The sequence below is a fragment of the Myotis yumanensis genome, unplaced genomic scaffold (genome assembly GCF_028538775.1).
Source record: "Myotis yumanensis isolate MYYU_CA2020_CCGP unplaced genomic scaffold, mMyoYum1.0.hap1 SCAF_4, whole genome shotgun sequence".
Taxonomy (NCBI): Eukaryota; Metazoa; Chordata; class Mammalia; order Chiroptera; family Vespertilionidae; genus Myotis; species Myotis yumanensis.
Window position 1 is genome coordinate 90,908,468 of NW_027223755.1, and position 12,439 is coordinate 90,920,906.

The 12,439-nt window shown below is 42.0% G+C and overlaps 1 protein-coding gene across 1 annotated transcript in view; it reads right to left on the reverse strand.

Annotated features, from left to right (window-relative positions):
* Positions 1-2,555: 2,555 nt before the first annotated feature.
* Positions 2,556-12,439, reverse strand: part of ERCC4 (ERCC excision repair 4, endonuclease catalytic subunit) — a 30,980-nt gene continuing 21,096 nt past the window's right edge. Inside the window, exons 10-11 of the mRNA XM_070412954.1 lie at positions 10,265-10,377; positions 2,556-6,885 (exon numbers count right to left, since the gene is read on the reverse strand). Coding sequence (XP_070269055.1) covers positions 6,152-6,885; positions 10,265-10,377 — 847 coding nt within the window. The 3' untranslated portion in view covers positions 2,556-6,151. The remainder of the gene's footprint in view (positions 6,886-10,264; positions 10,378-12,439) is intronic.

Here is a 12,439-nt window from a genome sequence, read left to right on the forward strand (position 1 = left end):
GCTTATGAAAATAAAACAAGAAACAGGGGTCTATAGAATCAGTTTCTTAAAATGAGTCCATAGTTCTTAAACATTTGATCAATTTATAGTTTTTAATATTGAGATCTTTATAGTCTTTAATATTGAGTTTCAAAGTATTATATATATATATCAAAGTATTATATATATATATATATATATATATATATATATATATATATATCCCGGTTTATGTTATCCATCTTATAGTTTACAAGGTTTAACTTTAGGATGAATGAGGCTGGAAATATGGTCTTATCATTATATGAGAGCTCATGTTGCCAATACCATTTGCAAAGTATAATTTTCAAAAAAGTGACAACATTGACTCATACAAACAGAAAAAAAAAGTCAAAGATTTTGTTCAATTCAATTAATGAAGAAAACAGTAAGATGTTAAGACTGATTCAAAATAAAATTCAGGGACCTAGAGATCTGTAGTTGGTCAAAGGAATCCTATATAATAAAGAGGTGATATGCAAATTGACCCTCACACCCTCACAAGATGGCTGCCTACAACCAGGCCGGCAGGGGGAGTTAGTGAGGGACAACCAAATGACTGAACAAGCAGGCTGTATGGGGCGACCAGGCCAGCAGGGGGGTTAGTGAGGGCCAACCAAACCACTGAGCAGCAGTGTGTGTAGGGCAACCAGGCCAGCAGGGGGGGGTTAGTGAGGGATGACCAAACAACTGAACAGCAGGCTGTGTGGGGCGACCAGGCCAGCAGGGGGCCAGTTGGGGGCAACCAGGTCAGCAGGGGGGGAAATAGGGGGCAACCAGGCCAGCGGGGGGGGGGGGGGGGGGGGCTGTTAGGGGCGATCCTGTGGATCGGGCCTAAACCTGCAGTTGGACATCTCTCAAGGGGTCCCAGATTGGAGAGGGTGCAGGCTGGGCTGAGGGGACCCCCCCCCGCCCCCCATGCACAAATTTTGTGCACCGGGCCTCTAGTGCAGAAATAAAAATACAAAACTGTTTTATGTCCCTCCAGGCAACAGCTTTTGTGATGCTACTGGACAAGAACCCAGCCATCTGAAGGGAGAGCGTCCCTATGAAAACTTTCGTAGGCTGAAATGGCGTAAAGCGAAGAAGCAAAGACCAGTAATTTATATGGAAAAGTTTTTGAGCATTCCCAGACCCGAATTTGACAGGCACATAATATCTCACTTTGTTTAACACGATCAATACACTTAATTACGTCCAGTTTTCTGATAAGAGTAACACCCTTACAAGCTCTCCCAGGCTTTTTCTGACACCGTAAGGCCTCATCTTGCTGACGGATGTGCAGAGGGGATCCAGATGAAGCTCAGAGGCTCCCAGACACAGTTCAAAGCTGTATGGCTCGTTGCTGAGTGGGTTCCTCAAGGAAGGAGCTGACGGGCCGCTCTCACTGCCCGGGGTGCCTGCTGCCTCTATGAGAGCTTGCTGAGAAATAAATGCTAAATGCTATTTTTGCTTTTTGCCTTTTTTCATAAAAGTGAAAATCCCCGGGTACTATGAAGGTCTGTTGCAAAAGCAAAGTGGCGTAATGTGAACTTTCCAAAAATGTATACCTGTATTGCTATCAGGTTTTCTGCAAGTTAACCCGTCTGTTCTTACAAAGATGCACAATAGCCTTCCTAATCAGTCAGCGTGAGGTTTACTGCCCTAGAAAATCAGATAATCCCCGGGAAGCACAGGCTGTGAGGCCACATCCAGCTCTTTGCAGAGAGGGTGCTCAGAACTCACTTTGACCTCTTTCCAAGTTTTGCATACTTGCTCTTGACACTATTAACTAAGAGGTGCATGAAAACAAACCAATCTGCTTTTTCTGTGACTGTAATTAGACATATAAACGTGGACACTCACCAGTCTCCCATTCTCTCCTCCCACCACTCACCACCAGTGTTTCATCAGGGACTCTGGAGTCAGACCCTGGGGTTCTATCATTTACAACTGGGTGACGTTAGGTAAATTACTCTGTGCCTCAGTTTCACGGAGTAAAATATTTTAAATAGAAGTACCCTTATAGCTTTATGAGGATTAAATGAGATAACATACCAGTTCCCAGTAAATATGAGTTACATTACTACTACAAAGAAAGGGTTAATTATTCTAGTAGGGTCTTTATTACGACATTACAACATTTTGAGAAATAACCTGTCTTACCCCTTGTTAAGAAGGGATTTGGTTCTACATTTTAAAGCAGAAGCAAAATAATTAAATCATAATAATGAGCCAATTAGTTAACTAATAATTAACTTGTTAAGGGATTAATAGATTCTAGATGTGTCAAAGGATAATTCACTTCTTTCAAAGGAACAAAAATGTATGAGTCAGGGGTGGCAGGAAATTAATCTCCGTTAAGACGTCCAGGCATTGTGCTCACCACATAGTCATTATATGTCAACAAATGAGTATTTCAGAAGGAGAATAGGTTTTTTTTTTCTTCCTTAAGGAGAATTGCTACAAAATAATAATAATAAAAAAACACCAAAAGAAAAATATGCTGAAGCCTTAGAAAGTGGATTGACCAAGCACATCACACGCAATAGCAGTGGTTCAAAGAGCAGTTCAGCTTTAATCATTTATTCTACAGATCAAAAAAGAAACCACATTAAATATTCTCTGAATCAAAAATTATATTTGCTAACACAATGGTAAATATAATGCACTGGGAATTTATGCCCTTTCAGTATGTATTGTTATTTTTACTTTACTCACAGGGTGCTGAGGAAAATACTGAATAAATACACATTTTATTAAAAACACACAAACTCTGTTACAAATTGATATAAATCAGTTATGTCTCCATCCCACCCAAATTTTGGCTTCCATACCCTTAAATCAAAAAGCAGTCCTGTAAGCCACGGAAAACCTGTGGATAAAGACGGTAAATTAAGTACTGAAGTTGAGAATCAAACAGGAAAGAGCTACAAATCAAAATACAAAGCGAAATAATTAAGAAAAATGACAACTCATGCAGAAGTCTGGCTACATTTTTATACACTTGAGTCCGAGAAGAGAATTTTCCTACAACGTTGGTTTTTAATAGGACATTTCTAGGTTAAACTAAACACCAAAGAGAAGGGAATTTCCCTAAAGAGTTTTCTGAGCCAAAGGAAAATCAAATTATGCTTGAAAAACAAAAGCAAAGCCTAGTGTCTGCCACTTTGCCCCCACCCACTTCTTCAGATTTGCTTCAGGGTAGGCTTTCCTGTTCAAGGCCATTTATTAATTTTATGCTCTCAACACAACCCAATCTAGATTTAACCCTCTATGTTCCCAATGGGTTGAGGAATGGGACTAACGTTATTTTTAGTCCCCCATGAGCTGGGAAACTGCATTCTGGCTGTACTAAAACATATGTAGACATGTTAAGCCTCCGATTGAAGAAACAGATCGAAGAAACAGCAACTTATTGTCAAAGGACATTATTTACGGCCACTATTAAAAGTGATTTCTTCTTGTATAATTTTAAGGAAACAGGCACAATGATGTAAACAAATCAACATATCACACACTATTTCATATGCTCAAGTTTTTATGGAAAAAACATGAAGTAAAATAATGCTGATCTCGAGTTTTTAAAAAGCTAAGCGTGAGTTCATATGTATCCTGGATGTTTCCGACTTTCAAAGAGAAAGGGAGAGCTAACGAAATGATGCTAGGATATGAAGTGTTATAGTAATTTTTCAACTGTGCCTTTCTAGTTCGTTTGCCACACACAAAATATTTGATAAAAGTAAACACACGATGGTGTATTAAAGGCTTCCCACAACTGGAGACACATTTCAAATACATTCATTTAAGTTGGGAGAGGACGCCGCGGGGAGAGCCTTTCATTCATAACGACCACGTAGAGTCATTAGAAACTATCGCTCATGCGTCACATATACACGAGACGATGCACCTGTTTTCAAATGTCCACTAGGTACAATGGTAAGTAACAGCACTGGAGAGTCAGGGGCCACTGGCTTTCTAAATACAATGAACACTATTACCTCAGTTGTACTAATAACTCGGATTGTTTAAAATGGTAGCTTTAAAAGCTTATTTTTGAACATTTAACTTGTAATAAAACCCTTATCAAAGAAGGTGCTGTCAGGTTCTTCCTTTTATGTAATGAAAGAACAATAAAAGGCAGGTGGAATGTACAAGAAGAAATAACAAAATAATAGAAACTACATACCTCAAGCTAAACTGATAGGACAGGGTGAATAAAAATGATAGTAACCATGATTATTTGAGGTGGTACGGCTATTTTAAAGTTCCTTTTAATTATGATTTTAATGGTATGTGTATCTGACATTTTTGTTTTCTATTCTCAAGGGTATATTTTAACCCTATTTTAAACAAAATTAGTAGCCCAAATCTTTAATCTACCTTAAACTAATTTTTGTTTCTTGTCCTCTTCTCTACGCTCCAAATCTCTGAACAGAGTTCTACAATAACCAATAGGGCTCTTTGATGCCCCTCAATTCATTTTTGCAAGTATCCTTGCAAAATCCACATATACTTTAACTGTATTAACATTCGTTAACATACCAAGAAACCAAGGAATCAGTATGGTTCTGTTTGGAGAGGACAGTTAAAAGCAGTGCTTTTGTTAAAGTTGAAGCCCATTTTGTGTTACATGGTCCACTGTGTCCTCTGAGTTGAGACTTAGTGCGACAAAGAAAAACATGGCTGACACTAAAGAAACACTACACTGTGGGATATGGCTAGTGAAACTGATGTCTACATCAGCTCTTGAGGTAGAAATTTTACTACTCATTATTAAATATGTGACTAATACTTAAGTCAGCGGTTCTCAACCTGTGGGTCGTGACCCCTTTGGGGGTCGAACGACCCTTTCACAGGAGTCACCTAAGACCATCGGAAAACACATATATAATTACATATTGTTTTTGTGATTAATCACTATGCTTTAATTATGTTCAATTTGTAACCACAACATGAGGAACTGTATTAAAGGGTTGCAGCATTAAGAAGGTTGAGAACCACTGACTTAAGTTAATAATGTTTAAATATAAAAGTTTAAAAACTGCACAAAGATGGTATGAATGCCCCTTATGTACACCTTAAAAGTCAAATGAAATCAATCAGGTTTACAATGAGATTTTTTTTCTTTATGAATTTTTTAAAAATATTTTTTTATTGATTTTCTTTTGAGAGAGAGAGAGGAAGGAAGAGGGAGAGAGAGAAAGAAGATGAGAAAAACATCAATCGGTTGCCTCCCACACGCACCTTGACTGGGGATCAAATGGGCAACCTTTCGGTGTACGGGATGATGCTCAACCAACTAATAAGCCACATTGGCCAGGGTTCTTTATAATTTTTTAAATACATATATTTATATTTCTTTAGAATTTTATATAATCTATAAATTGATTTTCCAGTTACTTCCAGTCCTTTTAACTCAACTTAAGGAAGGAAAACAAAATCTTTAGGACGTTAACTATCAGTAAAAACAGAATTCTAAGCGTTCCTCACCTATACCATAAAATTCTGTAAATAGGTAATTCATTTTATGTTTTAAAAATACTGGTCTGGAACAACTGAGTGCTACATCTGTATTTATTCAGGTGTCTAGAAAATTAATCAGCCGCTTTTAGAGGTGGTTGTCTTAAATTAGTAGGAGGACGCCCCCATGAGTTTTCTTAGAGGCAGACAGGTGGCAGAAGGATGTCTGAGGAAGATGTGGGGGGAAACTGGTCAGGGGTGGCAAAGAAATGTCTCCTTCTCAGAGTTCCAGGGGCCCTCTACAGACAGCGGGTGAAAACACGATTGTGTGCTTTGTCCGTCTGTGCGGGACACATAAACTCCAGCTTGTCTCACAAGTGGCCGCCTATACGCACTTATAGAAACTTTACCTGATCCTGATACACCTTATTCAAAAACTGAACACACGCACCCGGGCGTGGACAGCGCAGGGAGGGAGGGAGAGCCGGCACGAAAAGGTTAAGAAGGTGCTTAAATGCAAAGTTCAGGGAGAAATCCTGGCTTCTGATCCACTGAACTACGAAACACAGCACAATCATTAAAAACGTGGGGAGAGAATGAAATACTGAGCTCATCATAATAATGACCTATCACAGCTGGCAAAGAGCAGTTGACAAGCACAGTCAGGAGGTAAGTAAACAGCCACCATTGTTCATTTTTTCCCTTTCCCTTTCGATAGAATCTCTGCGTAAGAGGTGTGAATGAAGTCATAAAGCTGCTTGGCGTTTGCAGCGTTCCCCAGGATGCTTGCGAGCTTGTCTTGTGACAGGCTTGCTAATTCCGCAATGTTCTTCACGTGGCTCATCAAGGAGCGACAGTTTTTGGCATTCACCCCCGGCATCTTTAACAAGAAGTCCTGGGGGCCAGGATTATACTTGTCTGACTCGGGGAGGGTTCCAGAATCCGCTGTGACAGCCATGGCTGTCGCCGCATCAGGCTGCGGCTTATTTTGTTTCAGCTCCTCAAACAGCTCCGCGGTGGCGTGAGGGGACGGGCACCAGAGAAGCCGGAGTTTGGGGAAGTGCAGGGTGAGGAGCGTGAGTTTGGAACTAATGTCGTTGCTGGAGATCTCCTGGTGGAAGGCGCCTCGGGCAACGAGAGAGAAAGGCTTGCTGGGGTCAAACTCGATCAGCAGCACTGGTCGCTTGTAGTAGCGGGACATGGAGATGCACTGGCTGTAGAGGCGGCCGTTGTTTAAAGAGCCGATCAAATCGCTGATGCTCTTGCGTTCCACACACATTTCTGGGGTCAGAATGTAATCTCCAACCTCCAAGGTCACTGGCTCAATGTCAATGCCCCGACGATGGATCAGAGATGGGAGTTCACTTCGAAACTCACGCATATCCACCACTATCGTTTGCTGTATACTTTTCTGTTCCTGGCCACCTGGTAAGAAAAAGTAGCATTTTAAGTAATGTTCCTGAGGGAGAATTTGTAGAAGATGGAATATAACAATTGAAGTTTAAAATTATTTTTTTATTAATCTATGATGCATGGTTACATAGTGCTGTGTTAATATTCCATATTTTTCTATATTTTAAAAAAGGCTTGTTTATAAAGTAAATAAAGGCAATTTCTCTTAAGCTAAATAGAACGAATAGGAAAGTTAGAATCAATGGGTGCTTCCTTTCTAACAACGATTCATAAATACCAGCATGTGCTATCACGTTCCCTCTGCAGTTCCCTCTGCAGTCCCTCATCATTGCACTGAACACATTTCCCTGGTTACGTATTCCCAGTTCCTAGGGCAGAGCCTGGCACACTGCAGATGCCTAAAAATACTCGCTGAACAAATTGCCTTACGAGCTGTTGGGAACAATTTTGGGACTTTGAGTGCTTCTATCAATGGGTCCCGAGGTGGGAAAACGGAAGACGGTAGGAAAAGCAAGAACACCGTGGAACAGAGCTCCTCACGCTGTCATGTGCATGCGAACCACCAGGATCATGTTAAAGAGCAAATTCTGTTGTGTTTTGTTTTTTTTTTAAATTCCTAATACCCAGATTTACTCTTTTTTTCAAGTTAAATGTATTGAGGTGGCATTGTTTGCTAACATTATATGTGCCAGGTGGCTGATTCTATAATACAGCATCTGTATAGTGCCTTGTGTGCTCACCACCCAGAGTCGAGTCTCCTTCCCTCACCACATATTTGACCCTTTCTTGTTACTTTGTGTTTTATATCCCACATATAAGTGAAATCATATGGTAAAGAGCGAATTCTATACGGGGGTTGGCAAAAGTAGGTTTACAGTTGTGAGACTACAAAACAGTTTATTCTTGTATTATTATTTATTAATTATTACGTTATTTATTTGTATTACAACTATAAACCTACTTTTGTCAATCCCAGGCTCTGTCTGAGATAGGGTCTAAGACTGTATTTATAATAAGCTCTCAGGGGATGCTACTGCTTCTGGGTTAAAGGCTTCACTACACAAAGGCTGTGGTAGGCAGAATAACAGCCCGTAAAGAGGCCCATGTCCTAATCGCCGGAACCCATACATACGTGACTTTATATGCAAATGTGAATAAATTACAGAGCTTAAGATTGGGAGACGACTTGGGATTATCCAGGCAGGACCAAGTGTCCTTACAGGTGAAAGAGGAAAGCGGGAAAGTTCGTGTTGGAACTACTGTTTTTGAAGGTGGATGAGGAGGCCATAAGCCAAGGAATGCAGGCAGCCTCTAGAACCTGGAAAGGAAAGGGGTTCTCCCCCAGACCCCCGAGGAGGAATGCAGCCCTGCCAACACCTTCATTTTAGCCCAGTGAGACCCACAGGACTTTGGAATTATCTATCTATCTATATATATATATAACCTTAATATGCAAATAGACCGAACGGCCGAACAACCGAATAACCAGTCACTATGACATGCGCTGACCACCAGGGGGCGCACGCGGAACATGGTGGGCATCGGCAGCAGGCAGCAGAGCGCGGAACATGGCAGGTGTTGGCTGCAGCGTGATGGTGGAGCAGGTGAGCAGGGACGCCAGACCAAGGCAGGGCACAGGTTGCTGTCATCGGGGTGGGCCTCTGGTGGTTACTGAAAATTCTTTGCTCCCGTGTACTGCAGTCCCACCTGGCACTCGCACCTGCTGCTGGCGCCAGCCCTGCTCGCACCCACTGCCAACGCATGGTGCTGGGCCCGATCACTCAGTGCCATCAGCAGGTGTGAGCGGCAGCTGCCGGCCCCGATCACCCCTCAGGGCTTCTCCACCTCCCCCTGCTCCTGAGGGGCGATTGGGGCCAGCAGCCGCCATTCACACCTACTGATGGTGTGGAGTGATTAGGGCCGACACCGGCAGCGGGTGTGAGCAGGGCCAGCGCCATCAGCGTGTGGGAGCGGGAGCGGGGCTGCTGGTAGAGAGGGGACTGGGGGCTGTGGTGGGAGGGGCCGGGTGGGGGCGTGAGGATGGGCCGAGACCTGCCCCTGTGCCCACCACAGCTTCGTGGCCCACAGTTCCTTTCAATGTGCACGAATTCCTGCACTGGGCCCCTAGTAAGATAATAATTGTAACATAATTAATGTGTGTTGTTTCAAGCCACTAAGTTTGTGGTAATTTGTTACAGCAGCCATAGGCAACTAACACAGGGCTCAGAGGACTGAACTCAAAAGGACAGATTTCTGTGAGTAGCTTTCTGAGTGGTACCTCCACGCTCAAATCTATCTGCCTTCACACTGCCTTACATTCTAAAGTTCTGCATGAAATGCCACCAATCTGTTCAAGTTAATAGGAATCTTCTTCCAAAAGACCTAGATGCTCTGAGGCACTGTTTCCCAAAGGATGGTCCAAGGACCACTGAGACGCTTTCAGATCTACTGAACTGGAATGCCTATGAACTGAGGCCTGTAAGTCCACAGTTTTAACAAGCATCTGGGGTTATTTTTATTTCTTAATAATCCTCACCCAAGGATATGTTTTTATTGATTATAAAGAGAGGAAGGTAGAGAGACAGAAAAGAGAGAGAGAGAGAAATTATCGATATGTGGGAGAGAAACATTAATCAGCTGCTTCCCGTATACACCCCGACCAGGAAAAAAACCTGCAACCTTTTGGTGTATGGGACGACACTCCACCCAACGGAACCACCTGGCCAGGGCTGAGGTTATTCTTAATTACACCAAATTCTGAGACCTACTGCTCTGACTGTGCTTGACCCCACCAAAGGTTAAATCAACTCAATCATACTGCTTTTCTCTGTCACTTACTGATCTCAGCTGCTGCCATGGGGAAATGGATGTGGGAATGGGAAACATTATTCCTGGGTCAGGGTGCGCTTGGAATTCAGCAGGTCTTGGTGGTCTGCTGCAGTTCGGATACTGCACAGCAATGAGAGTACACACCCCTGGGATCTGGAGAAGCTTCAAGAAGCAATAAACAAATCCAGAAAGATAAGTGGGAATGTACCTAAACAACTCTATCTATCTCTGGTTAAACTGGCTTCTTCCAGTTAAGATAAGAACCTAATCACCATTTACAAAAATTTCTTTGCAAAAGTACATTCAGTCTCAACCAACCACATTTAAAAGCAGTGCTGGAACATAGCTAATTTCCAAGCTGGGGTGCATCAACTACACCCCCTTATTTTACAGGTGAGGAGCCTGAGGTTCAGGAAGGACACAGGGTTACTAAACGGCAGAGTGGGGACGAGGGTTTGGGAGCAGACAACCATTTTTAAGTTTGTTGAGAAAACCAAGTCTCGGCATAGAAACTCTGGAATCTCACAGCCTCCTTTAGAGGCAACGGGAGGGCAGGACTCACCTGCTTTCCGAGTGTCGGTGGGATCACCTGCCGACTGGGAGCCTCTTACCAGGTCTAGGTTTGTTTCACTTCTGCCTTCCCTTTCTTCCGGGACAACCATGCTAGCCTTTTCCCTGCGAGAGAAAAACACTTTAAACATTTTGGAATTAATTTAGAAATTCCAGACTTTCATCTTTTGTAACTTATAATACAGAAAATGACCAACATGACTATAGTGGTAAAAAAGAATACAAGAAATACTTGAGAAGTCAATAGGCCCAGACAAGTGATGGGCAAGAAAAGGATTTTTTGGTTGGGTACTACTTCCCATCTTCCAGAGTTAAAAAAGCTGCTGTTTATTTTCTATTTTATATGTTCTTTAAGCACTTTCAGACATTGAAATAAGCATGTAAAAACACTGCAGATAAATTATTGAAACATTTAATCAAAAAACATGCTAATATGTTATTGAGCATTAAAAATAATTTAAATAATTTACATTCCAACTAGAGGCCCGGTGTACGACATTCATGCACTGGGGGGGTAGGGGTGTCCCTCAGCCCAGCCTGTGCCCTCTTGCAGTCTGGGACCCCTTGGGGGATGTCCGCCTGCCGGCTTACAGTCAGACATCCACCGAGGGGTCTTTAGTGCTGCCACGGAGGAGGGAGAGGCTCCCACCACCACCGCTGCACTCTCCAGGCATGAGCCTGGCTTTTGTGGGAGCACACTGACCACCAGGGGGCAGCTCCTGCATTGAGCGTCTGCCCCCTGGTGGTCAGTGCACGTCATAGTGACTGGTTGTTCTGCCATTCAGTTGATTTGCATATTAGGGTTTTGTTATGTAGGATACTTTCGGAGTAATCATAAATAGGGATGGTTAAAAATCAATGATTTTAGAAAATAAAAACATATATGATGGAACTCCAATTTAAAAAACCCCCATTAATCACTCAATTTTAAAGGAAAAATCAGGGTTGATTCAAGAAAGCAAATTTCCAACTGAGATTTAAACGAAAAAAATCAGCATCTCAGCACTGATTCACCCACTGGTGCATTTATTTAAAAATATTTATCAGTGTGCCTATGTGCTGTGCTAGGTACTCTAGATGCAAAGATAGTTACACGATAATTCTTGTCTTCAAGGTAGTTCAGTACCTTATACTGCTTAAATCAACAGAACTGTACTTTCATAACAAAGATTTGTAATCAGGAGCTACAATCATGATAAGATCATCTATAACCAAAGAAAAAGTACGTTATATTCTTTTTTTTTTTTTTTTTTTTTTTTTTCAGAGAGGAAGGGAGAGGGAGAGATAGAAATATCAATGATGAGAGAGACTCATTGATTGGCTGCCTCCTGCATGCCCCCTACTGGGGATTAAGCCCACAACCCGGGCATGTGTCCTTGACTGGAATCGAACCCAGGACCCCTCAGTCTGGAGGCCAACATTCTATCCACTGAGCCAAACTGGCCAGGGCCTTGAAACAGCAAGTACTGTTTGTGTCCAAGTAGTACAAGATATGACAGACAAGAAGAATAAGGCTGTTCTCTTCCCTGTAGGGCTTGCAACTGAGTTGAGGAAACAAAGCAACCATGAGAGATGGGAGAACATGGAACAAACTGCACTAAAAGAGACGAGGGTGAGGTGAAACAGAAGAGGAATCTTCATTATTAACTAATAATTTCAACAAGGGTTAAACAGCAAAGACTTTCCAAATGGAAGGAAATGAAACCAGATGGACCAATTCTCCAACCACTCTGGATGACAAAGGAGATTTTAGAGCTGGGTACCACTAAATGATACCACTGAAGAATAGATATTATAATTTTAATTTCCATTCTATTTGAAATGATATACAAACGCACAGTTATAATCAGTACACCATTTTAGACGCAAGGTGTTAGACAGCAGTTCCGGTTCAATTTTTCCTCCTATTCTCAATACTAGTGCCAAGTGTTGCCTGCTGGAAAATTCTTTACAATGACAATGGCTCTGGCAGCCGCTCATTACGTTCCATCATATCTACTAGACTCTAGTTGAGGACAAAGGACCAATCATTCAAAAAAAATTATTGCTCTTAAATTTCTTTTTCTTTCACATTTGGGTTAACATTGAGGATTTTCTCTCTTTTTTTCTATTCTTTACACTGGCTAAGCTGCACATCACACCTGGGAGCACTCCCGTCTCCTGATGG